Raw genomic sequence first — 26,959 nt, forward strand, 5'->3', positions numbered from 1 at the left:
TATCAGAGTCTGAAATAGAGCAACACTGCAAACAAGGATCGTGTGACACTACTAATGTTGCTCAAAGATCAAATCTTGGAAAGGCAGGCGTTTGCAACTGTTTCTCAGGAACAGGCATAGACTTTGGGGCCCTCGAGTTTGCTGTCGTTATGACAGTTTTTCTGCTCATGACTGTCAGTACAGAGTTCTTCTTTTCTTGTCCCCAATCTAGAAAGATGGACTTCAAGGAAGACCGAACTTGTCTCAACAGGAACCTCTTAATCTTCCTTCAGATCCAAGCTGGAACTTGACAACATCAAACCTCAGTTCCTGAATTTAAGTGTCAACCTGAAATGTAAGAAGAGTGCCTCAGCCGCATGAGAGCCGACTCCTACTAGTCAGAGTGTAGCTTACAGAGTGTCTTATTTAGCTCCTTAAAGTAGAACACTAAAATGGAATAGTAAACTGAAAAAAGCAGAGGACTTTGTTGCTCCTAAGCAGTAGTATGCCCAATTAAAGGCGCCTTGTTCTGTTTCTGCCGGTGAGCTTCGGTCGACTTCCCAGGACCAGTCCTCCTGTGTGGAGTTAAAGGGAGAGGGTGATGGAGGCAAAACAGACCACCAATCCGTATTGTTCTTCCGTGACTTGGGATGCTGATCGTCCCGGTCACAGTATTGTATCACAATCCTGCTTGACATTATAGTGGCTCTTGATGTAGCTGTACATGTTAAGGACTCGTATTCCAATGTCAAACATCTGATCCTGGAAGAGGATGCGTACACTTTCTCCATCTCTGGATTCTGCAGAAGTCTCTGCTGAGGATCTCCAACCATTTCCTACTTCAGATGTGCACCATAGCCACACCGAGGTACTGAGCTGAGCACCCTAGAAGTGCTTTAACCATCACAGAATGTTCCTGAGCTCCTATTGCCTGTTTTCACATCCCTACACCCACTGTATTTACAAGGGATAAAAGGTCAAGCTAAAGCTCTAGAATGGATAGACTTTCTGGTGGACATACAAAAAAGAGATAGCCAACAAAATCTGCAACACAAATTCACTCAAAAATAATTTCCTTTGCTATCACTGTACATGATGCAATATATTTGAATGTATATGTTTATTTGGGATCACTTCAGAGATTTGCACATATATATATACTATAAACCCTATATATATCCTATATTACTATATATAGTGGATAAATTACTCTAAATAGGGCATAATGATTAATAGATCTTCCTATCTAAAAACTAATTTGCTTAGCCCAGGCATTCATCTAGTGTTTCTCTTGGCGCTATATGAAGGAACAAGTAGGGGGCACCTTTATTTGCTGTTCTCTCTAAATGCAAGATGGTTTTCTTCTAATTTCAAAGGAAGAGAGGATAGAACTTTGAGTCTGTGCCAGAGACCCCAAACATCTCCCTACGACTTTAGTCCATCTACGCTTAAGGAACAGTACTGAGGCATTTTGCTTGTTAATTATGTTACGTTTTGGGGCACTGTATACAGCACTCCACCTGACAGTATTTTGGCACTGAGATTTAATGTGGTTAATATTGCTGGAAAATGACCATGTTGTCATTTGACATCTAAACATGGCAGTGGAGGGAATTGCACATAATGTTTTTTTAGGGAATTCCATAGAGGAGTGATTCATACAACAGACAAAGCATGACTCTGAATCTAGGCCCTCAACAGACCAGGAGTTCAGTTGTGTTCTGAATTACTTGTAGTTGGCGTAAGATATTTTCTGGGAGTCCAGAGAGAGTCACTTTGGATAATCAAGTCTTGAGATAATAGTAACAGCAATGACCCATCTTTTGGCGTCTTAAGTGAGGAAGAGAACCCTAAATGGTTATATGCAAAGGGACGTGCTGGACTAAAGAGAGATTACAGTTGATCTTAACCACAGGCTTGGGACAAAAAGGTTCAACTTGTCAAATACTCTCCACATAAAAGAATCTTCTCCAGCCTCTTGTCTCCTCCTGGTTTGGTCTTGGATGCTAGTTCAGCTGTGTAGTCCTGCTCAATCCAGTTTCGGTTGTACTGGATTTACAACTTCCTTCTGTGGAATTGTCAACAGACCCTTTACTTGGCATTCTACATCCTGGCTAGTCTAACATAGAGCCTGTCCTTCCTTATAGTGACTGTCTTTTCGATATCCTGTTGGGTGCTCGGGCTTAACCTGAAACAGGGCTCCCTGTAGATTGATTTATTTCTCACAGGCATCACCCAGCCCCTAAGGATTCCTCCTGTCTCCTTAGACATCCATGGAATCAGAGCTTTGTGGTACAGGCTGCTTTAGCCTCCCAAAATATTGATTTTATCCTCCTGTACCTCTGAAAAGAGACGCCAGGAAATTTAATGATTGTGGTGGACGTATTTTCTCTACTTCCTGCTCTGCCCTGTGATCTCTGAACACTTCATATGTCCTTGCTTGCTTCTCCCACACCATGTGGGATTCAGTGGAACGCCACTTGCCCTCTCTACCGGGGGAAGCCCAGAATGCTCTTGTTCCATTGCTACAAGATGGGCAACAAACTGCCACATGTACCATCAGCTGTGATATGGATACCACCGAATCTGTTGGTTGGGCTATAGCCTCTTCCATAGTTCTTTGTCAACGTGCATGGATGCGTACTTTCAAGCTTTCGGAGATTGTGCAAACTATTTCAATGGACATGCCCTTTGATGGCATCTCTCTTTTTCTCGCACATGCTGACACATGGTGGCACAGAGTCTTAACTCTATTGTACTTGGTTTGTTGTGGACAATTTGCTTCCCCTTGTTTAGGCCCTTATCAGCCTTCATAGGGCAGATTACATTGTTTAATTTGTAAAATATTAAGTGCAGGTGCTCACATTCTTTTAGGAGACCACAACTACTTCCCCCGGCTCCACCCACTTACTTTTTCTCCACCCACATCCTCAACTGGCACTGGTGAAAGCTAGATGTAATGTCCGATCTTAATTACAGAAAGGGAGCCTTCCTCAAGTAAGGTTTTGATAAGAGGTTTCCCTGCCCATGAAAATGTTGAGAAAAATGAAATCAAAAAGTGTATTTAAAGTACAATTTGAGAATAAATTGGCTAAAATAACTAATGCACTGAAAGGGGACACCTATAATTACTGCTTTATGGGCTCCCATCTTCCTGTTGTTTATGCCTATGCTCATAAATAAAATGCCATGCCAAAGCTAAAAGGGAGGGTTGAGGGCTGGCAGTGGAGCAATAGCAATGTAGACAGAGGCAGAGAAAGGATGAAAACTGTGAAGAAAGGAGAGAGAGTGTCAGGCAGAGGTGGTACAGGGCAGTGAAGTTGGAGTCACAGAGTATGCTAATTTTGAACAAAAGTAATCCAGGAGTTTGTCACAATATTTTTGTGATGCACTGGAGTTGTTTTTGGCATCTGGCTTAGACAGTTCTTGAGAAATGCTGAAGATTTCTCTTATTTGGTCAGACCTTGTAGATTATTTTTGTAAATTAAGACTTTTTGCCTCTTTATGGCACTATGGAGGCCTACTGGTATCTCTTAGAGAGGGGCTATCTTCAGTTAAAATAGTTTTGTGCAACTTGCATTACAGTTTGAGACTGGTTTGTTTCAGCTCTGCTGGCACCACATTACACCATTTGTAGTGGATTTAATGCCAAATTTAGTGTTTCTTGTATTGGCTGGGGCCAACTCGCAGAGAGCGATGGATGTATTGTGGTACATATGTTCAGTAAAGCTTCACGGTCATCGGAGTTGAGAAAGTTATTTGTTATAACATTCTATGTTACCTCAAGCTCTTCTATGCTGACATATTTGTAACACCTGGATGGCATGATTGCATATCTCATTCTTTCAACCAAATGCAAATCAATTCCACAAACCTGTCTCCTAGTCCATTCATGTATATCATATGGAGGAATCTGGCATGAATGGTGCAGATGTCTTCAAGTCAAACCTAAATAAGTAGCTGACTTAAGATGTGCTGAATGCTAATCACTGTGTATGTGACATTTATGTTTTTCAAAGGCATCAAGGAGGTTGGTGAATTGAGGTCAATGATGACAAAATGATCACAAATGTAACAAAATATACACTTACTGGCTCCCTCCATGGTCATTATTTGCAGTACAACACAAGACCTGTGTTGTTTACCCGTTATCAAAGTTCAGTTGCCATTAAATATATAATCCAATTTAACTTCAACACTTAGTATTTAAATCAATTGAATTGAGGACTGGAAATGTTCCCTGGCGTTACATCGGGGGTTACACTGTCAGCATTGTTTGTTATTAGCACTCAAGACTTTACATGGAACCACATAAAGCTGGTTTATGAAGGAGCTTTGGGATCACAAAGGCTGTAATTTTCAAGAAGGTAACCAACATTTTGGAGGTGAGAAAAGGAGAAAAAACATAGATAAAAGGGTGAAGAAAGGAAGGAACCCCTTTTATGTCAGCCTAAGCAACTGGAAATATGTTTTGTATTATTTCATGGGCGCGTATTTAGAAGCCATTTTTTGTTTTGGGAATTTTTTTAAAACCCAGGTGGGTAGTGTGATATGCTGGCACCTGAGGGTACCACGAGTAGCTTGCACCAGGGAAGTGCGACGACCCGTCCTCCCCCTACACTTCCAGTCGCTCTGTTTATATCTCTCTTTATTGGGCTCGTGACCTGAATGCCGGAGATCATTAATCTGCACAGAAATCCAATATCTCTCTCCAGCATTAGACCAATTAAATCCTTTGTCTTCGCTACTAATTGGCCCGTCACACTGTGCAAAATGAACTTACATCACTGAACGCCAGCCGCACACCCAAGCTTCCAGAACAAACCGATCAAAGCTTTCATTGACTTGTGAAGCCATAGCAGACGCTGAACATTGCAAAATTAACAGATGCCACATTTGAGGTGCCCATGAAGAAGTTGCGGACAGAAAAACATTTCCCAACAAGCAGATTCCACAGGTCAATGACCTAAGTGGCACGCTCAAGAAAAAGCTGAAGGCGCAGTCTAATCGGCAGAAACATGTCAACATTTTAGCAGTAAGGAGGGGTGAAATTATCCTCAATTTCTCCTTTCACCACCATCCTTCACGTTTTTTTTTGTTTTTTTTATTGTTTATAAACATAAAAACAATGATTGCATTCAAATAAAACATATATGGCAGACATTCGTGAGGGCAAAGCATATGATGAGCAAAGGACAAATAAAGTGGCACATGAGGAAAAATAAACCAAGATCATGGCAGTACTTCATCCCCGTCCCCCCTTCCTAGAACCTCCCCGCCCCCCCCTCCCTCTAATCGGAGTCAGTGTCACTGTTCAGCTGCGAAGGGTCACAAATGAATCCTCTATACTCAGAGCCCCCCATATCCTGGTCCATTTCCGCGTGCATTTTCGATTCAAGTACACCGCTTTTTCTGCCACCATTGCATAGTCGAGATCAGCACACCAGTCCCTGAGCGCTGGTACCTGTGGAGATCCCCACGCCTTAGCCACATTTTGCTTGGCATACATAATACCAAGCGTGGCCCAATCTTGCATGGGGTGATTCAAGTCGTTGGGCTCCCAAATATTATGCAGGCAACAACGCGGCTCCGGAACCAGTGTGACCTTTGCTACTTGTGATATAGTTCGCATAACTTTGGCACAGTATCCGGCGATGAATGTGCATTCCCAAATAGTATGGAAGAAGGTCCCCTCTTGCCCGCATCCCCGCAAGCAATACTGATGTGCAATCCTCCCTATCTTGTGAAGAGTGACCCTAGTATAATACACTCGGTGCAAATTTTTTAGCTGCCCTAATCGGAGCCTAGACGACACCGCCACCTCCCTGGCAGAGGACAACGCGGTCTGCCAATTGGACTCATCCATTTCACCTATCTCCACCACCCATGCTGCCTTTAGTTTCCCAGTGAGGTCAGGTAAGTTATTGACCAGCTTACGGTACACTAACAAGGTCGCTTTTTTGGGCATATGCTCTGTAAGCAGTCGGTCCTCCAGCGGCGTGGATTCAGGCAACTCTTCACCAATAGGAATCACAGATCGGAGGGCATGGCTAACCTGTAAATATCTGAAGCGCTCCGTAGGCGCCAGATCCTATTGTTCCATCAGTTGATCAAACGTAAGGGTTGCGCCCCGTCGCCAAAGATCCCCCACCGTCGAGATACCAATCAGATCCCAGGCCTCAAATCCCTTACTATTGCGAAGTTGGTCAAGCCGGCGCGATGACCAAAGTGGTCATCTGCGTGATGTTACATTTACATTTAATGCGAGCCGACGCCAAGTACCACAGCCGTACCGTATGGACCGTCGCATTCTTAACATCATATAGCGATGCCAGAACCCCTCCATCACCCAAATTGTACCTATCTGCCTTGTACGCCGGTCCAGTCTGTGGAGCTTGAAGCCAGTGATTTATGATCTTTAACTGAGCCGCCCAGTAGAATATCCGGTAGCGCAGTGCCCCCATTGTACCAGCCCCTAGCTAACTTTTGCCTGGAAACGCGCGCCGGTTTATCCCCCCAAAGGAGACCCGAAACCAGTGTATTTATCGATGCAAAGTATTTCAAAGGCACAAGATACGGAGTGTTTTCAAGGATATACAGTAGCCGTGGTAAAGTCATCATTTTAAATAATGCCGCTTTCCACAAAAGGGTCAGCGGTAGGGTGTGCCAGTGCTTCACATCCACACGGAAGCGGTCAAGGAGGGGTACCAGGTTACGTTGAAAAAAGGTGTCCGGGTTAGGCGTCACCCAGACCCCCAAGTATTTAAATGGCCCATCAGTGATCACCAATGGACAATCAGCCGGGAGTAACGGTGGGGGGCCCTTAAGAACATACAAGACCGATTTAGACCAGTTGATGGTATATCCCGAAGCCCTGACGAATATTTCGCAAATATTAAGGAGGATTATTATTGATCGCCTGGGCATGGTCAAATAAAGAAGGATATCATCAGCGTAGAGGGATATACGATCCTCCCACGTCTCTGTCCAGCTAAGGCCCTTAATCATGGGGTCCCATCTTATCCACGCCGCCAGGGGCGCCAGGATTAAGGCGAAAAGCAGAGGTGACAAAGGACACCCCTGACGCGTGCCACAGCCAAGTTGAAAATCTCTGGAAATGTGGCTGTTTGCCACCACATGTGCAAGTGGCTTGGTATACAATAATCTTACCCAAGCACAGAATTTGGGGCCAAAGCCCAGATGCTGAAGAACCGCAAAAAGATACGGCCATTCGACCATGTCGAAGCCAATTCGAGCATATAAGAACAGAATCACCGCCGGTACTGATAAACTAGGTATCTGTGCCATTACCGCGTGGACGCGCCTCAAATTCAATGCAGTGCTTCTGTTTGGCATAAACCCAGATTGATCCGGGTGGATGAGTGTTGTCAAGTGCGGGGTCAGGCGATTAGCTATAATTTTGGCCAATATCTTTGCTTCTGAGTTCAGCAGCGATATCGGACGATAGGACGTACACTCGTCTGGAGGCTTACCAGGTTTCGGTATAGCAATAATCGTGGCTGTCCGCTGATCTTGTGGCAGTTCCCCCGCTTTCAGTCTATCGACAAATATTCTCAAAAGAGGCGAAGCTGCAAGATCAGAGACGCGCTTATAAAGCTCTATAGGGATACCGTTAGGTCCCATGGCCTTACCCGACTGCAAGGAGTGTATTGTGAGCCGAACCTCTTCCTTCGTAAAGTCCGAGTCCAAGAGCAATGCGTCAGCGTCAGTTAGTGATGGCATTCTTATATCTTGACTATATGTCTGCGCTTCCTCCGTTGTCATATGGGTGGTGGGGGTATAAACCTTTTCATAGTAGTCAGCCAGGCGTAATAACAACCGCGCTAGACGGGGTGCAGAGTTGCGCTATCGTCCTCTGAGCCCGCTCCTTTCTGTCCAGCCGGGCCAGAAGCCTCCCCGCTTTATCCCCAATCTCATAGACAGTATGTTGTGATCGCAAAAGCCGATCTCGGACCTGGGCCGCTGATATTCAGTTTATTCCGCCTATTTAAGGCGTAACTGCTGCCCAAGATCCTCTACAGGGTTTTCCTCGTGCCTAGACTGTAACAGTGCCAGATCACCCTCGATCACCTAAAGGTCCGCATGCAAAGCCCGCTTGTGACCTGTTATGACGGCCATCGCCTGGCCCCTCAGCACTGTTCTGTACGCCTCCCAGAGGACCCCCGGCGAGCGGACCGAGTCCGCATTTTCTTGGAAGTAATATTTCGTAACCGTGACCTACTCTCTTCGAAATTGGGGGAGCTGCAAACAACCAGGGGAAATCGGCAAAATACGCTTACGCGTTGTCAAATAGGTGGAGTAAGTCATGGAAACCGGCGAATGATCTGAGATGCCTCTGAGGCCCACCACTGCCTCCGTCAGATGGGGCAGACTATCAGCCGAGAGGAAGAAGCAATCTATACGTGAAAAACTATTGTGCACCCCCCGAGTAGAAGGTGTAGCAAAGCTCCCTAGGGTGTTTAAACCTCCATCCATCTGTGAGGCCTAGGGGACTTGATGGAGTTCTTAAAAGTTTCATTTTTCACTTTTGCTACAGCCTTAATACTGGAGTGCCATCTCCCTTATTGTTTTCATTTTATACTAATTGATAGCCAATTTCTGCCAGGACGAGAATTAATTATTTTTTAAATATTGCACTACTGACACTCATTGGTTTTGCTCCTGTTAACAACGGTTGTTTTCATTCTGCTGATTTGACTTCTACTTTGGGAATAAATATAAAGAATCAAAACGCTTACATTTCTGTTCACCCTTATTCACCAGCTTGAAGAATCTTCACGACAATCACCAGCAGAGATATAAAGCTCCCTTTATTTTTAATTTTAATCCTATTTTTTTTTAAAGAGCAAGAAGTACATTGACTGTTTATTGGACTTCTGGAGTGCTTCAGATGAAGCATCCCTGCACTAGGATTCTGTCTATAGTGATGCCTGGCAAGTTAAGAGAGAGGGAAAAAAGTAATTTAAAAATAGCCATATCTTCAGTTGCTTTTGTAGATTACATCTGATAGAGACTACTAGCCGCAGATTCCAACGTAGAATTATCCCCAGGCGTGAGACTGGATCCGGAAACTTTTTGCCCAGCATCCCTGCGCGCTGGCATCATGCGGCTCCGCCCAGGCGTCACCCGCGTACGTGACATCAGCGAGGTCACATAAGTCCCACCCCGTGGCGCCTACGTCAGTTTTTTCCTTTTCCATGTGCAACGCATATCTGGTTCATGCAATGGGCCTGTTTAGGCCTTTCCCTTCTATCCTTTGTGTGTTGTGGGAACAGTGTGCGGATGCCTTCAGGCTTCAAGACTTGTTCGTCTTGGGGACGCTTGATGTCAGCGACGGATCCTCACCTCATTTGCGTGTGGTGCTTGGGGAAGGATCACGGCTCCACTGCTTGCGAGGCATGCCAGCGGTTGAAGCTGAAGTTGCAGCGGTAACGCCGGATGAAACTTCTCTTGGCTCGCATGTCCAGGTCGGCTTCATCGCCTCGTTCAGTCTCTGCGGAAGGTTTTCGGAGCAGTCGTCACAATCGTCGTCCTCATCCTTCTCCTGTGCCGCAAGAGCGTCGCTCCCCTGTGGATGAGTGTCACAGTTTGTCTCCAAAGTCTGGTTTCCGGCCTGTTGGGGGCGTGGGCTCTCCGCGGGTGACGCTGCCCCGCGTATCGTCCCCCTATCCACTGTTTACCGATGAGGGGACGTCAAGAGCCCAGATGAGGTAAATGCGGCGGCTTTGCAGGCCTGCTGGTTCCTCCTCCTTCCCCTCCTGCGACGTCAGCGGATCCCTTGCGCGGTGCGAGGCCTATCGCGGCGTTGCCGGCGGCTCCGGCCCCGGCGCCAACTGGTTCGGATCCAGGCTTGGAGGATGGGGTGCAGGCCTTCGGGGTTCCCTCCTTCTGCTCCCTGCTTCGCCGCGGCACGGTTTTCGCCAGAGGAGCCACAAGTCCCCCCACTCTTAGGTGCCTCTTTCTCCCTTTCCGGCCTGGCCCTTACCCACTCTGGCTGGCTTCGGGGACGGACGCCTTAGTTTGCCGCCGTCGCCGACGGAGGAGCTGCTTTTTCTGCCGCGGGGTCCTACGGAGGCGGGTGCGGCCTTTGCTTGTGCTGTTTCCACGGCTGTGGGAATTTTGCGCATGGGAGATCTGGCTGCCCATTTCCCAGCAGATCATCTTTTGGAGTTTCTCCACCAGGGCTCTGGTGGATGGGAGCTGCTGCTCCCCTTTGAAGGTTCGCTCCATTCTTCTCTGACGGGGGCTTAAGAACGCCCCGCCACGGGGGATCCGGTGCCCCAACACCTCCATCAACACCTTCCGGCACCGCGTGACCCGGCGTGTCTTTTCCTCCACCCCTCTTCCAGTGGGCCCCTGTTGCGGACCGCTTTCCTTTCCTACTGTCCCTGTTGGCTCCACCTTCCCGAGAGACCTGCAGGCTAGATTCTTGGGGCCGCAATATGTTTGCTCTGCTGGCCCTTAACACTTTGTGTGTTGGCTAGGGTCACCTCTTGTTTGTGGGACTCGGCGAAGTCCCTTGGATCTGTAGCTTCTCAGGAGGGTGCTGGTGTTGTTTTGCGGAACCATGCGTTAGATGGCCGGGACCTGGCGGCGTTTATTCTTTGCTCTGGACATCTCGGAGGTGCTGGGTCGTGCCACGGCTTCTTCGGTGGCCCTTCGCCGCCATGCTTGGCTTCGGGACAGTGTGTTCCCAGAAAATGTGCCGGAACGGCTGGTGGATCTTCTCTTTGATGGCACCCTTTTGTTCCACGCCCGGCGGACTCAGCCATCTGGAGGTTCTTGGCGGGGCTTCAGCCTCCTCATCCTCCTCCTCCCCCTTCTTCTCCCCCTCCCCCTTCTTCTCCCCCTCAGTGACCGGTGAGTTGGGCTAGCTCTTGATGGTGCTCTCTCTTTTTGGTCAAGTCGCCCTCGTTGTTGTAGTTCTGTGTGTATTATGGCAACTCGAGCCCTCCCTGTTCAGGCTGTGGTTCTGTTGGCTGCTGGACGGCCCTTCTTTGCTGTGTGTGTTTCTGCTGCCCCAGATTGGCCCTGAGATTAGGCCTTCTGTTTTTCTCTTGGGCTGCTTGATAAGCCTTCTGCGGGGTAAAAACCCTGCAACTTTTTTCTGTTGTCCTCTGCTGCGGAAGTTCTTCCAAAGAGGGTTCCCATGTCTTGGGACTTAACTTACGCTATGTGGAGTAGTGGTAGCTGTTATATAGCTTATGCTGTGCTGAGGGGTTGTGGTCGCCTTCGGGCTTCTGCTCTCCATGGCATTCATGTACGTTGCAGGTAAAATTTCCCCCTTGCTGGATTAGACTGTCTTGGTGGTGCCCCGGGGTGTCTTCCTCGGGGTCGCTGCGCTGTGTGCTAGGTCTGACCTGCTGTCTGCGACCTAGCATAGTGGCTCTGGTTCTGCTTCTTGAGTCGTGTGCGCGGACCCCTCGCTGCAGTGTGTCCGGGCTCTTCTTCAACTTCATGTTCTCTATCTTGGAGGCTGAGATGGTGTGTTCCTCCTCCTTCTATTTCCTGGTGTTCCCTGGCCGGTGTTCCTGGGGGCCCCGGGCTGTTCTTCCTGCTTCCCACTGTTTTCTTGCTGTCGGCGCCGTTCTGTCTGGTCTGTTGCCTTCCGACTGTGGTGTACTTGCCTTCTTTTCCCTCGTTTCCTTGGGCCCTCTAGGTTGTTATTGTTATTGTTAATTTGGATTTGTAACACGCCCAATCACCTACAGGTCTCTAAGCGCTCGGAAATCGATGTTATTACAATAACTTGTTATTGTACAACTTGGTTGTTCTTTCCTCTTCCTTGCCCTGGCATTGGTTGGAGGTTCTGTTGCCTTGTAGGAGCGTGGGGTGCTTCGGCCTCCCCTGGCTTGCCCTTGATTTTTCTGTTGAGGGTGGACAGGCTTCCCTCGCCCTCCCCTTGGGGTCGGTGGTACTCTGCTGGTGGGGGTTCCCCCCTTGCCTGGGGGGATGAGGCTTTCGCCTGTCTGTTGGACTGGTCCCCTGTGTGACCCTGTGTTATGTCCAGGCTGGTGAGGTCCTTATGCAGACCCTCCTTCCCCGGGAGTATTGCTAGGGTATCTGTTCTACGTTAAGGAATCTGCGGCTAGTAGTCTCTATCAGATGTACAAGTTATTTACCTTCGGTAATGATGTATCTGGTAGAGACGATTCTAGCTGCAGATTCCTTCACGGCCCGCCCTTCCTCCCCGTTCTGCGAGGACCTTTCGCTTGGTCTTCTACACTCGCCTTCCGGAGCGTGGCTATGTCTCCTGTTTTGTCTTGCTTCTTGTTCCTTCCTCCTCGGTTGGAGCCTTGGAGGATGGATCTAGGGGTACTCCTGTGCCCCTCTGTTCTAGTTGTTCCAGGGTTGAGGCTGGCCTTTCCTCTCGTCCCTTCCCTCCCTCCCTCTTTACTAAGGGTCAATGGCCTCCACTACCCTCTGAGTTGGGGGCATGTAGTCGTGCCTTGCCCTTTGCCCCATGGGGGGTTGTCGCACTCTGTGCCGGGGTTGCCTTGGAGGTTGTCGTTCCCTCGTTGCCTTGGAGCTGGTTCCCCATTGTTATTCTTGGTTTGGGTTGTGGCCCTGCTACATGTTGTTGTGACATTTTGCTTGTGTCCCTTTCTCAAGGGGGGGTTGTCTACATGCTGGCAGGGTAGCTGCTCAGGGCCGTGCTCTGCTCTTTCTTCTTTCCCTGCAGTGTACTGCTCCTTATGGTGTTGTTTGTCACCATTCCCTTTTTTTCTGCTCTTTCGCACACTGTTCCCATACTCCCACAGCCTTTGTCTGATGGCTCCGCATTGTGGTTCAGAAAAGTTTTCCGAAGAAAACTGACGTAGGCGCGCCGGGGTGGGACTTATGCGACCTCGCTGACGTCACGTACGCGGGCGACACCTGGGCGGAGCCGCGTGATGCCGTCCCCCCGGTGCGCAGGGATGCTAGGCAAAAAGTTTCCGGATCCAGTCTCACACCTGGGGATAATTCTACGTTAAGAAATATGCGGCGGGGGCGTGGCCAAGATGGCGACGGAGTGAGTCGCTCTCTGCGTTCCCTCCGGCGCCGACTTCAGCAAAGCACCGAATAGCACCCCCGGGACCGTGCTCTGACCGGTGGTTCTGCTGCCAGGGGGCACCGGAGCATGGTAGCTGAGTTCTGGTGGCGGCGCTAGTCCATCGGAGCGACCAGCGAGGAGAGGCGCGCTCTTGGAGCTGGAGCGGTGGAGGGCCTGCCCGACGCCGGACTGGCGTAGGAGGGAAGCCGACAGGAAGTGCAGGCAGAGCGGACGCCGTAAGGGGATGGAGGTCGGCCCGATGCCTGGAGCGGCACCTCAGTAGCCGGCGGGATCTCCGGAGGTCGGCGTTTGCCCCGCTGCCCCCTCCCCGTGTGTCGAGCTGTGTGGAGCGGCGGCGGAATCAGGGGCTGTATGCGGATCGGAGGAGCGGAGGCCCTGCAGTACGGAAGGAGGTGAGCGCCTGGTGGCAGCCGGAGGGGGCTCAGGTCCGCGATTTGGCACGCGGAGGACGCCGGCGGGGCCGGGCTGCTGGACAGGACCTGCGAGGAGGCGGCATAGGGCTCTGGCCGAGTGCGAGGACGGCGTGGTGCGGGATGGGCGGCCCCCCCTGAGTGGGCCCACTGAGGATTGCAGCCACACGTAGCCTACGTGTACAGGGCACACTGCACGGCGGCGGCCTGTGGTAGAGGGGTGGCGAGGCACCTGAAGTCTAGGCTGCAGCCTGCGACCTGAGTGAGGCTCGGCTCGGAGGGCCTGTGCCGAGCAGCGAACTTTGGCGCCATACCACCGGGGAGCAGTGGCCCGGGCCTGTGAGGCGCTCTCTGGTCTTGGGGGACGCGCGCACCACTGGACTGTGACCTGGTGGGGGCTATCGCAAGATCTGAAGGGCTGGCAGTGGAGTGGAGCGGACCTGCTATAGCGGCCCAGGCACCTCGGAGGAGGACACAGGGAGGCCCGCGGTGTGGAGCGGGGGAGGAGGGGGCCCGCCTCGGACGCCTCACCTCGCGGACGGCTATTGCGCAGTGGGTTGTGGTCGCCGGCGAATTGTGGACTGCTTGGGGTGACGCACACGACCGACCTTGTGATGGCGAACAACCAGAGGAGGGGGAAGGTTAACAAGGATGGCCTGACCAGGGGCTCCCAGCTCCCGCCATCGCCTGGGGCGAGCTCCTCCTCCGCATCGGGGGACGGTGAGGCGCCGGTCACAAAGGCATTCATGACTGAGCTGTTTGCCTCCATCAAAGATGACATCTCAGAGCTGCGGTCCCAGCTTGCGTCGGACCTTAGGGAGGTGAGGAGAGACTTGGATGGGGTTGGCGAGAGGGTAGCCACCCTAGAGGACCGTGATCTTAATTTGGCTAATGATGTCCATCAGCTGCAACAGGATGTGCTGTGTCTTAGGGAGCAGAATCTGAACCTGCAGTCCCATGCGGAGGACCTGGAGAACCGCTCCAGGCGGAACAACGTTCGTATTAAGTCGGTGCCGTGGGACGGGGAGTCCGGCGATCTGAGAGGCTATGTCCTGGCGCTGTTCCAGCAGATCTTGGGCGACGACGAACTTACTGATGTCAAGATGGACAGGGCCCATAGAGTTGGTCTTCCTAGGCGCGGGGGGGGGCCTCCGCCAGACATCCTAGTCTGCGTCCACGATTTTCAGTTGAAAGAGCGCATTCTGAAGAAGGCCCGGGAGGCTTCGTCTATCCAGTTTCGTGGGCACCACCCGCAGTTGTACCAGGATTTGGCGGCTTCTACTCTACAGAAACGGCGTGAGTTCAAACCAGTGACTGCCTTCCTGCGGAACCGCAATATTGCTTACTCCTGGGGCCACCCGTTTCGCATCATATTTCGTTGGAACAACAGGCTTGAACAGATCAGGTCCCTTCAAGTGGCAATGGATCTACTGGGGATCGACGGTCCGGATGCTTCACATGGCGATAGGAGTCCCTCTACGAGGGGCCGGCGACGGTCCCCCTCCTGGCACAGGGTGGGCGGGGAGGGGGGGGGAGGGTGCCTGACAGGTCCACCAGCATGCAAGAACGGAACGACGCGGTGGCCTCGGTTGCCACCGCCACGCTGTCTGCCTCTCAGCTTGGTTCCGGGGCGGCGTGATTTCTGAAAAAGGATCTGGCTGGCGCCGGAGGGGCGCACCCCTGCAGGTATCGTGGGTTCGTATGTACTTTGTGAGAAGACGCCCAGGTACGAGATTTCTGGGGGACATCGGCCGATGTCTCCTCGCTATCCCATGGAGGACCCTTTTGGACTTTCGTTGGTTTGTGAGGGGGTTTCCGGGGGGGGGAGGGTCTTGGGGGGGGTTGTTTGGGGTGTTGGGGTTGGGGGCGAGGGGGGGTGTTGGTGGTGACGCTGTCGTGTTGTGGAGAGTGTTGTGTGGTGGTGAGAGGGAAGCTGGGAGGTGCTGTTGGTATGGGAGATGCGAGGCGGGTAGGCATGGGACTCGAGGTTGGGACAGTGGGGCGGAGGGCTGGCGGGAGCCTGATCTTAACACGTGTTGTCGCCAGGGCATCACCCGACAGGGGTGGAGGGCATGCCCCCGAGATATAGAGGATTCTGTTTTTTTGTCTCCCGATGCCTGTTAGCATAGGGACCTGGAATGTTAAGGGACTGAACTCTCCGCAGAAAAGGCAAAGGGTGTGGAAATATATAACGGACCACCAATTAGATGTAGTGGGTCTGCAGGAAACTCACCTTACACGTACGGATGAGCTGCGTTTGAAGCATAAGGCGTATCCCCTAATTTACAGATCCTCTGCATCCACAAAGCACAAGGGGGTGGCCCTCCTCTTCCATGCCTCGCTGCGTTTCCAGCCTGTGGCGATACGCACGGACAGGGAGGGCCGCTGGTTGATGGTGAAGGGGCTGGTCCAGGGGAGGCTCTGTACTTTTGTTGTGCTGTATGCTCCTAATACTGGCCAGAATAAGTTTTTGCAAGGTTTACTGCATAAAGTGGGGGATTTTGTTGAAGGGCAGTTGTTCCTCATGGGGGACTGTAATTTGGTGTGGGACGGGGCGCTGGACTGTTCTGGCGCTCGCAGGGCGGATACTGGTGTGTTCTCAGAGATGTCACGGCAGAAAGTTACGGAAATGGGGTTGGTTGACGGGTGGCGGTTTCTACATCCAACGTCCAGGGATTACACGTTTTTTTCTCATGTACACCACTCATATTCACGACTGGACCACATATTCCTTAGCCAGGCTCTTAGAGGAGATGTCCTTGACTCCACCATACTGCCCCTCTCGGTCTCGGACCACAGCATGCTGGTACTTACTTTGCGCTGGTCGTCGGCGGGCACCGGGCAACGGAAATGGTATTTCCCGGCTTCGGTGCTTCGGGACGAAACCTCTAACAAGGCGCTGCGAGTGGCCATCAGGGAGTTCTTTGCCCTCAATCCACCGTCTGATACCTCGGTACCCAACACGTGGGATGCCTTTAAGGCGTCCATCAGGGGCACTTGCTTGGGCCTTAACGCACAACTCAATAGGATGCGACGCAAGGAGAGGGAGGCCCTGGAGGCTGAATTGGCTTCTCTCGAGCAGGCGCATAAACTCAACCCCTCGAGGGTGACCCTCCGGCCTCTCACGGCGGTACGGGGGAAGTTGAGGGCCCATTACAGTAACAGGGCGGAGTTCACCCTTCTGAGGTTGGGCCGACAGTCCTACTCTTGTGGCAACAAGGTGGGGAGGCACTTGGCCCGACAGCTTCGTGACAGGCGGGAACGTGAGTACATTGGAGGGATCCGCGACTCTGCTGGACAACTTCAACATCGGGACGAGACAAAGGCGGCCATCTTCGGTCACTTTTACTCGGACCTCTACAAGGGGGAACACCTGGACGCGGCTGCCCAGAAAGAATACCTGAGACGTCTGCCCCTTCCGCAGGTGTCTAGAGAATGGAATGAGCTCTTAGGGGCACCGATTACCAGGGAGGAAGTGCTAGCTGCAATTAAGAACTTGAAGCTTCACAAGGCGCCCGGCCCGGACGGTTACACTGCGGTGTTCTATAAATCTTACGCTTCCGAGCTCTGCGAATTCTTGGTCACCCTGTTCAATGACGTGGCCGCCTCTGGTTCTTCCACTGGCTCCCTGGCAGAGGCGATGATTACGGTCTTGCCAAAACCGGGGAAGGATCCGGCACATTGCGCCTCCTTTCGCCCGATAGCGCTTCTTAACTTAGACGCCAAACTGTATTCGGCGATCCTGGCACGTAGGCTACAAGACCTTATGCCGGCGCTAATCCATCCGGACCAGTCTGGCTTTATCAAGGGGCGCCAGACGCATGACAACACTCGTCGGGTGGTGCATCTCATAGAAAAAGCGGAACGATTTCGTATACCGGCAGTCCTAGTGGGCCTGGACGCCGAGAAGGCCTTCGACAGGGTGGACTGGGGGTTCCTATTCAATACCATGACTGCCTTTGGTTTTTCGGAGACCTTCATCACTATGGTGAGGGCTAATTACTGCTGCCCCCGGTCCCGGGTTGCGGTGAATGGTCATGTGTCAGCGTTCGTTACTCACACTCGAGGCACTAGGCAGGGCTGCCCTCTGTCCCCCCTGCTATTCGCGCTGAGCATCGAGCCGCTGGCGGTAGCGGTGCGGGAGCATGGTGGGATCCGGGGTCTGCCATTCGCGGGGGAACAGCATAAGATTTCGCTCTTCGCGGACGATGTCTTGTTCTCTATTACTGATCCGGAGAGCTCGCTCCCTTGCATCAGGGAGGTCTTGTTGGAATTTGAGGGGGTGGCAGGCTTTAAGGTCAACTACAGCAAGTCGCACATCCTGAATCTTACCCTGTCGCAGGTCGAGAGGGACCGGGTGCGCCCGCTGACTCCGTTGGCCTGGGCCACAGGTTCGATTGTCTACCTGGGGGTCCATCTGACTCCGGCGGTGAGCGGGCTGTTCCAGGCCAACTTCCCGTCTTTGCTGGCGAAGTCCCGGGCGGAATTGGATAGGTGGAAGCCAAAAATGTTGTCATGGCTGGGCAGAATCCACGCTGTGAAGATGGTCCTCCTCCCTAAATTCTTATATTTGTTCCAAGCCTTGCCTATCCCCATGGGCAGCGATTTCTTTCGACGGCTCAAGACTTCTATATTGCGCTTCGTGTGGCAGGGGGGTCAGGCGCGGGTCTCCTATGCAGTTCTTCGTCGGCCGAGATCGGAGGGTGGGGTTGGGCTCCCGGATCTGCAGTTATATTACAAAGCGGCGCAACTGAGAGTTTTGGTGGAGTGGTCGCAACAGACCTCCGAGAAACACTGGCTCCATATGGATCGATGCGTTGCCGGTAGGTCAATCTGGGACCTAGCCTGGAAACCGAAGAGGGACCGCCCTCTCAATGCATATATCAGCACGCCCACTAGCACGGTGTTGAAGGTGTGGGACTCACTAGCGGGAGATGACCGTTGGACCACGTTCCCTTCCCCTTTTACGCCCTTGCATTACAACCCAGCTTTCCCACCGGCACTACATGAGGGGCCGTTTACGGTGTGGAGGGAGGGGGGTTGTCGGGCGTTGACCCATTTGTTCCACGGCCAGGACACCCTCACTTTCGCTAACTGTATGAGAGATTATGGGGTCCCCCAGACTGAACGTTTCCGGCATGTTCAGCTGCTTCACTGGGCTACGTCACCTGGAGTAGTGGAGGCGGCTACGAGGCCACCGACGCCGTTTGAAGCCTTTATATTGCGGACGTCTGCCATGAAGGGGGCCATTTCCTTCATTTACCAGCTGTTGCTTCAATCGACAGTAGCTCCTCGACCTCGTTATATGGGGCAATGGGAGGAACTGCTGGGGCGAGATGTCTCGGACGCGGAATGGTCGGCGCTGTGGCGCGATTTGACGACCTTTAACCATTCCTTGCACTTGAGGGAGGCCCACCTCAAAACGATCATGCAATGGTATATGTGCCCGACTAGGCTTCACCGCATTTTTCCGGGGACCTCAGATAGGTGCTGGAGGGGTTGCGGTCTTCTGGGGGACTTCCGCCATATCTGGTGGGACTGCCCGGTGATCCGTCCGTACTGGGAGGAAATCCTCTCCCACGTGAAGGACATATTGACTTATCCCATTGATGAATCTATGGCCTGTGTCCTGCTAGGGCTGCGAGACCCTGGCCTCGTTTATCAGACCAGGGCAGATAAAAAGATTTTGTGGCTGTGCCTCGGCGCAGCGAAGCTCACACTGGCTGCGGCCTGGAAGAAGAAGGAGGCCCCGGCGGTCTCATTGTGGCATGCGCGGCTGTGGAGGTTGCTCAGTCTGGAGAGAGTGGCGGACATCTTCCTGGGCCAGTATAAGAATTTCCGATATCAGTGGGGTCCTCTGGTTTCGTTTCTTTCTAAGGGGTTACCCTCGGCCGTATGTCCGGCTTCTTTGAGATCGATGCACCTCTTTCAAGTGTAATGTGGATATGTTTGAGTGTTGAGTGAATGGCGTCACCACCGGGGGGGAGGGAGGGGGTGGGATAGGGTTGTTGGTTGTTTTGGTTTTTTTGGGCTGTGGAGGACCCGCGAATTGATTATTTGCACCGCCTGTATGAAACTTGGAGGTCTGGGGTCCGGCACTTTGCGGCACTGGTCATCTTAGCCGGACTGACCTAATGATAAGCCGGTAGAACACTGTGTACAGTGGCCCTAATTGATATGTTGTCTCGAGCCTGGACTGGATATGCGTATGATATGATATGGTTTGGGTCATTGCTGATGTGCGTACAAGGGGTTTACCTTGACTTTGTGCACTGTGCGGTTTCCCCCGCAGCCCTATGTTTATTCTTCTATGCAACTCAAAAATAAAAATTTTACAAAAAAAAAAGAAATATGCGGCTAGAATCGTCTCGACCAGATACATCATTTCCAAAGGTAAGTAACTCGTACTTCAGGTGGTCTCTTTCGTAGTTGAAGAGGCAGGCTGTCCCAGAGTTTAGGGGCAAGGTGTGTAAACAAGCATTCCCCTTTCTTCACTTTGTTGATACTGGCGACTGTAGCTAACAAGGAATCCGATAAACGAAGAGTTCCTGAAGGAATATAGGGCTTGCTCATGCTACGGATGTAGCTCGGGCCAGTATTTTAAAAAGCCCATATGTGAAGGACATTGCCTTAATTTGAATTGTCTGCTGACTGGCAGCTGGGGCTGCTCTCTGAGACTTGCAGTAATGAAGGAATACATTATTGAAGTACTCCTAAAAGACAGGCTTCAGAATTTTGGATCACTGGTAGAGTTTGTAAGAGCATCTGAGATAAGCCAAGATGTAATATATTAATGTAGTACTGGCAGGAACAGACCATATAGCCTGTACCACAGTCTTTTGAGCTGAAAGGAACATTCGAATTTCTTTAGACATCTCAGGATCCTAAAGCAACAAGCTGACAGGGTCTTGACTTGGTGGTCAAAAGTGAGGATTTAATCTGGCCAAACTACAGAATTCTTCATTTTGGGCTTGGGGTGGTCATAGCGTCCCAGGGAGGCAGGCAGGCCGCCGTGCAGTTGATCAGATGTTGCGTTGGTTACAGCAGGTTTTCACTGTTGAGCTGGAGGCCGTTAAGGTCCATTCACTCAGACAGCAGTGAGATGGAATTTCAGTTGAGCAGCCCATTTGCCCAAGTCTTGGGAAAGTGGTAAAATCAGTTGTGTGTCGGCTTCACATGAGAGTAGAGTGATGCCAAAAGATTCTATGATATCTGCTTGGGGCAAATGTACATGTTTTCCCTATTCATTCTTCTCAGGTTTGAGCGGAGGAGCGTCACCCCACCAGCCCCAGAGCTGAAAAATAAAATGGTAATAAAGTTTGTTACCATTTTATTTTTCAGCAACCCTTTCTGAACTAAGTGTCAGGACGGGGCGGGCCAGCGCTGCCATGTGGCAGCAGCAGGGAGCTGTCCGTTTTAAAATGCACATATCTCTTTGGTCGTCTGTATCAGGACTGCCACCCAGACATGTGCATTTTAAAGTTCTCTAACCAAGCTTTCTTAGACTGCTGGGTTATAGAAAGACCAGGCCTCCAGTGCTCTTAGGAGCGCTGGCAGAGGCGGCTCTATTCAAACCTGGTGTTGCTTTCATGCTGTGAAAGCAGCACCAGAATTGGGTAGGGCCGTTTCCTGCATCAGTATCTTCCTGGAAGACACCTGAGGGAGGAGGACGTTGCGTTGTCTCCGAATGTAAGTGAATTTATTTATTTTTATTTTGTGCCCCATTACTCTCGGTACAAGCCATCTGCCACTGGTTTGAAAGCGTTTTCTTATTTGTTAAAGTTTGTGTGAGCCATCCCAACCTTGCTGATAAATTGCACTGCCTTACTTTGCTTAAAATGTTGTGGCTCGGGACTCTGAAATGCATATTTTAGCAGAATTGTTTATTGTCCCATGAGTACCATATTTACTCATTAAGCCAATATTATTTTCTTTGATTCAAATATATTTTTTAAATGTTTATGTTACATACATTTGTAGCGCGCACAGATACTCATGAGTGTTCAGGACCGATGCTTAGCAGAGTATCCAAAATGAATTTCAAGCAAACAAATATGTTTTCAGTTTCCTCTTGAAAGCCACTGGGTCCTAAATATTACGCTGGGAAAGAGGAAGGGCATTCCAAGCAACAGCGGTCTTCACAACAAAGGAGCTGGACTCAAGGATGTAACTCCTAAGGGGTCAAAAGCTCCTGCCAATAGGTGTGAAGAAAATCAAAATCTCAAATGCACCAATAAATATACTATGGTGTAATCCGAAAAAGGGTCTGCTTAGTGATTAAAGACAGCACATTTAAGGAAGCCATCAGCTTTTTATTCCTCCGTAATCTGTTTGCCTAATGCATAGTCTGATATTGTGGGGGCACTTCCTATGGTTCTCTGTCCCTTATTTTAGTTCAATGAGTTGAGTGTAAAGTATAATCTAATGTAAGACCAGGCGAAAGCTGGGTGGCTGTTGTAAATCTGAGAGTTTTGTCTATGAGTGTTTCTCCATTATGAGCACCCACAACCCATTTGCCTCTGGCGCTTCCTGGTGGAGATTGCTGGTTGTTATTGATAAGTGGTGGGGCTCACAGAGGTGGGTGGTGATTTCAGAAACATTGACCTCTTGTTTTTTAAACTAAAAAAAAACACATCTAAGTGTGCATGTTTTTTTCATCTTCAAATCTCTATTAAACAATAATAAACATTACAGAGTATAATTCCACTGAAATTTAACCCATAATCCCCTGATTAGAAAACATGTTCTTGGTGCTTCATTATGTAGCTCCCATAAAACAGCTTCTTTGGCCACATGACATGTCACTGCGCACAAGCTGAACAATCCACATTTGAGAGTGGTGCATTTGATTGACATGCTGACGTTAACCCACCAATGTTCTCAGGTCAGAAAATAAAATGTGTATGTTTTAGCATTTGAGAGGAGTAAAGTAAGTGAAGATTGTGAACAAAGCCCACCCCCAATCAGCATATGTTTTCCACTTTATGGATGGCAGGTCACCAGCCCAATTTTGACTTAAACACTGCTCTCTGCATAGTTTAGAATGGACTCAGCAGTAAGGGAGAGATTTTGCTGTTACCTTTATCACCTTTACTTCCAGTGTTGTACCGCTCCTTGGACACAAGTAGGTGATATCTGCTTGATTCGTAAGATGATATCAACAGATGGGAGTTTTAGTTCATCCTTGGATGCTTGTCTTGAGGGTCACTGCCTCAGGAAGTAATGGCCTTATTTAGAGTTCGACAGATGGTATACTCAGTCACCAGCATGGCAGATATCCCACCCTCCATATTAAAGGTGCATTATAGCCAGTGCACTTGTAATGCGATGGATAAAAAAAATCCATAACATTTGTAATACAATATGCAATCTGCTAACATCTAACTCAAGCCCCATGTGTTCTAACATTAAAGATAATGATACCCTTTACATTCAGTGCTTCGTAGTGAAGAGTCATTACATAGTAGTTTTTCTTGATGATCATTTTTAAACTCTAGGGCGGGTATTTGTAATGTCAGAGTTGTTAACCTGTTATGTAATGTAATGTATGTGGTCTTGTAAAGCGCACTGCTGCCCTGAGGCGTCGTGTCGCTGTAGACCACTGGGGAACCCGTCCTGGCTATCCCTGTGAGATGGTCCCTACTGGGTATCTCCAAGGTGAAACCAGGCATCCCCGGGGGCCGTTGTAGAGATGAGGCAAGCTAATGCCCAGAGTTGCCGCGTGTGATCCCTGGTTAGAGTAGGCACCGAGGTGAGAATTATCAAGTCCGCTGACCCTGGTCCGCGACCCTGCCGCGTCGGGAATTGAACCCTGGTCCCGGGCCGTTCTTTGCTTCCGGGTCTGCCGCCTCTAACCAGTGAGACACACCACTCCACAGTATATGATTTAATTATTTTATGTATTTTATACAAGTGACACACACCATTAAACTGTTTAGGCATAGGAGTTACTTTTTTGGGGAGTTTTTAAATTTCATGCTCGAAAATCTGATTAAAACATGAAATTAACGGAATTTAAATGCTTTTGTATGTTTTGTTATTTAAGCCTCTCCACACACGTCATCTACTCCAAATATCAACTGTGTGAGAAATGCAGATTCCAGAGGATCACTTATAAGCACTGATTCAGGAAACAGTCTTCCAGAAAGGAATAGCGAAAAGAGCAATTCTCTTGACAAGGTAATTAACGTTTTGTTTGTAGCTTTCTTGCATAGTTGACATTCATCACATATTCAGTTGAGTCAATTTAAACTGTTTCGAGTTTTGTCTTAGTTCTGCCAGTTCCTACTAAACTATGAGTTAGTATGCAATATTGTTTTTACTAGTCCTTGTGCAGATAAAGGGATTTATGCCGATGACTGATTGTACTCTCAATTTCATAGAATAACATTTCGTTATCATTCTGCCTTGTGTTCTTTTCATGTTTTTATTCACCTAATTCGGTGGTAAGCAAACATATGTATTTCCTGTTCACAATTATGGACAAACCAGTGCAAAGCAATTACATTTTTGTTTTCCTTTGGTGGCCATGATAAAGTATAAATCAATTCTACAACCAGTATTAAAATATACTCCGGTTTAGAGTACTGTGATTCTTTGGTGCAGTTTTATAATCATTTACAATGTCATCTTCATTTGAAACAATATAAATTTAATTCTAAGTGTCTAATACAGCCATTTAACATTAACTCCTGAAGGACCGTGCCACTGAAAGTTAACACACTTATAAGGAATCGAAGTCTTAACATTATTGCAAAAACATAGATGGTCTATAGAGTCTCTAATAGGAGGGCTTCTATTTTCCCAAACTAATTGGCATAGACCCCTGAAGCTCCCTTGTCCATAAAACCCCTAGAAGGCTTGTAAACTTGTTTAGAGTAGAATCAGAATGGTCATGATTGAATATGTCAGTGTAAACTTGTTTAGAGTAGAATCAGAATGGTCATGATTGAATATGTCAGTGTGTTAAAGAGAACATAAAAGTGCATAAGTGTGAATGCCTTTTTTAGAAGTCATTCCTGCTGGAAACTATTCTTAGAACCCAAAACTGTATACAGTCAACCTTCCTTTGACATGGTGCTTCCATAGTGCCACCTTGATCCTTCAATACAGAATTGACGGAAGAAGCATGGAACTCCTGGACACAATCTGTTTACTACATTGAAAGCATAGCAACATTGTCCACATAAAACTGACATGAGAAAGTCTGAATCCACAAGCATAATTTAGCATTCATCGGAGAAATTTCATTTCATAAGTCTTTATTGCGATTCTTCATCATAAAAGACATGGTTAGCAAAAAATACATATTTACATCAATCAACCATTAATCATTATCCAGAATTCTAAAACTTCACAGTTACTACACCATCTCAATAATAAATACACACATATACATATACAATATTATATGACATTGTTAAAATAAGTTAAAAAGTATATTAAATGTTTGACCCAGCAAGAAGACTTATACATTTATATCGCAACTAAATTAAAATTCATCTAAACCACATTATTAAAATACAATATGGACATGAAATCAGGGACTTTACATGATAACTTTTACCCACCCTTTTTTGCGCGTAAGACCCATGCCCAGCTCAAAAACTTAGCAACTCCTATAATTACATAATCAGTGGGGTCACTTTTCAGCAATCTCTTTGCCACCATAGCTGAACTAGTACCCAGACGTGAGTCCCTTGCTCATTGCACCATCAGGATTCAAGCAAGCCGGGCCGAAGACGGCTGAAATGCCAGAAACCGGTCCCCGGTACCTTGTTTCCTTCCCAGTGAAAGAATTGGCTTGGTAGTTTGGTTTGCCCTGTTCCCATGATGCACTGGGCCAGGGACAGACTAATTTGCATATAGCCAGGTTCTGAGCTGGGATGGTGCAGTGAGCTAAAAAACGGTGTTGGATTAAGCCCTGATCTCTTGACTGGGTGAGAGTATTCTGCTTAATTCAGAAACTCTGTCCATCACCACCCTCTGTTGTTGAACTAGTACCCATAAGCTTACACACCGGTTTGAACCAGGTTCTCCTCGGCTTATGGTAAACCGGGCAAATAAATAAGAGATGATCTATATCTTCTATCAGATCTTTGCAATGCTTACACTTATTACTAGAGGGGGTGTCCCACTTACTTGTGAGACACCGCAAGGGCAATGTACCAACCCTAAATTGATGGTATAGTTTGCGGTCTAGACGTTTCGTTATAAGATCCCACTAGGGTTCCAGATGGAGTTCATCCCTGATATCAAGATAATCTCTTGACAACGACGGGAATACATGGGTGGAGAATCTCTTCACTTTTATCAACTCCCAATAAGCTGCTTTAAAGAGCTTTTTAGATGGAAATTCCGCAGTGTCGGGGTGATCCCAAAGATTACTCATCCCCATGTTTATTAACAAGGCTTTGATACCAGAAAACCAAGAGATCCTGTGGGAACGACTTAGCTCCCTAACTTCCAATAATGCCCTGGCATATAAGTGAAGCTCAGGAGTTGTCCAGAGACGTCTCCAAAATGCCAATGGTCTGTACCGGGCTACATCTTCTAATGCATGACAACCAAGGTCATATAACAAGGGAATTCTAGGAGAGGATTGGGGTAGACCTACTATAGATCTCATAAATTTGTTCTGGGCTTTGGAGAGGGGGGAATAAGTTAGTAAAACCCCAAAGTTCGGCTCCATAAAGAATTGCTGGAGAGCTTTTGGACTTGTAGATGTTAACAATCAGAGCAATAGGCCTGGAGAGGGACAGGCTATGTTCCTTAAGCAGGGCACCAGCTAACTGAGCATGTTTTAACGCCAGGGTGTCTATTTTAGGCTTCCAGTTCAGTTTATCATTAAAGGTAACACCCAAATAGGTGAAAACATTGGTCTGCTCCAAGGGTTCGGCATCCATAAGGACTCGTGCTTTTACTGGCATGGACCCGTGAAGCACCATAAACGTAGTTTTACCTACATTGACAACCAACTCATGCTCGCGGCAGAACACCTCAAACTGAGACAGTGCCAGATGTAATCCCTGTCGAGTTTTTGATATTATCAGGGTGTCGTCCGCGAACATGAGAAGGGGCACTTTCATGCCAGCCAATATTGGCGTATCCATTGGGTAGTTGGTAAAATACTGGACCACTCCGTTGATAAATATAAAGAACAGGGTGGGGTCCAGCACACGCCTTTATTCACCTCAAATTGTTCGGTGACCTCACCTGGTTTGCCCCATCTAACCTGTGCATTTGTATGTTCATGCAATTTAACTAAAAGGCAACCAACTCTTTTTGCAGCCCAATTTTAATTAAAACCTCCCACAGCCTTACCCTTGGGACAAGATCAAAGGCAGATTTCAGATCCACAAAAGCCGCAAAGATCAAGCCCCCGCCTAGAAGGACCTCCTTCCAGAAGATCAAAACAAATCTGAGAGCTTGGTCGAGGGTGCCCGTGTGAGACCTAAATCCCGCCTGTAAGGGAGAGAGAATATCCTCATCCAAC

General features: G+C 49.0%; 1 protein-coding gene across 9 annotated transcripts in view; it reads left to right on the top strand.

The window, feature by feature from the left end:
• Positions 1-26,959, top strand: part of DOCK9 (dedicator of cytokinesis 9) — a 1,255,128-nt gene that overhangs the window by 879,495 nt on the left and 348,674 nt on the right. For all 9 annotated transcript variants that reach the window (XM_086947866.1, XM_086947869.1, XM_086947867.1 and 6 more), the window contains exon 34: positions 23,510-23,643. In XM_086947866.1, coding sequence (XP_086803992.1) covers positions 23,510-23,643 — 134 coding nt within the window. The remainder of the gene's footprint in view (positions 1-23,509; positions 23,644-26,959) is intronic.

Source organism: Lissotriton vulgaris (assembly GCF_964263255.1).
Source record: "Lissotriton vulgaris chromosome 8 unlocalized genomic scaffold, aLisVul1.2 SUPER_8_unloc_1, whole genome shotgun sequence".
Classification (NCBI taxonomy): Eukaryota; Metazoa; Chordata; class Amphibia; order Caudata; family Salamandridae; genus Lissotriton; species Lissotriton vulgaris.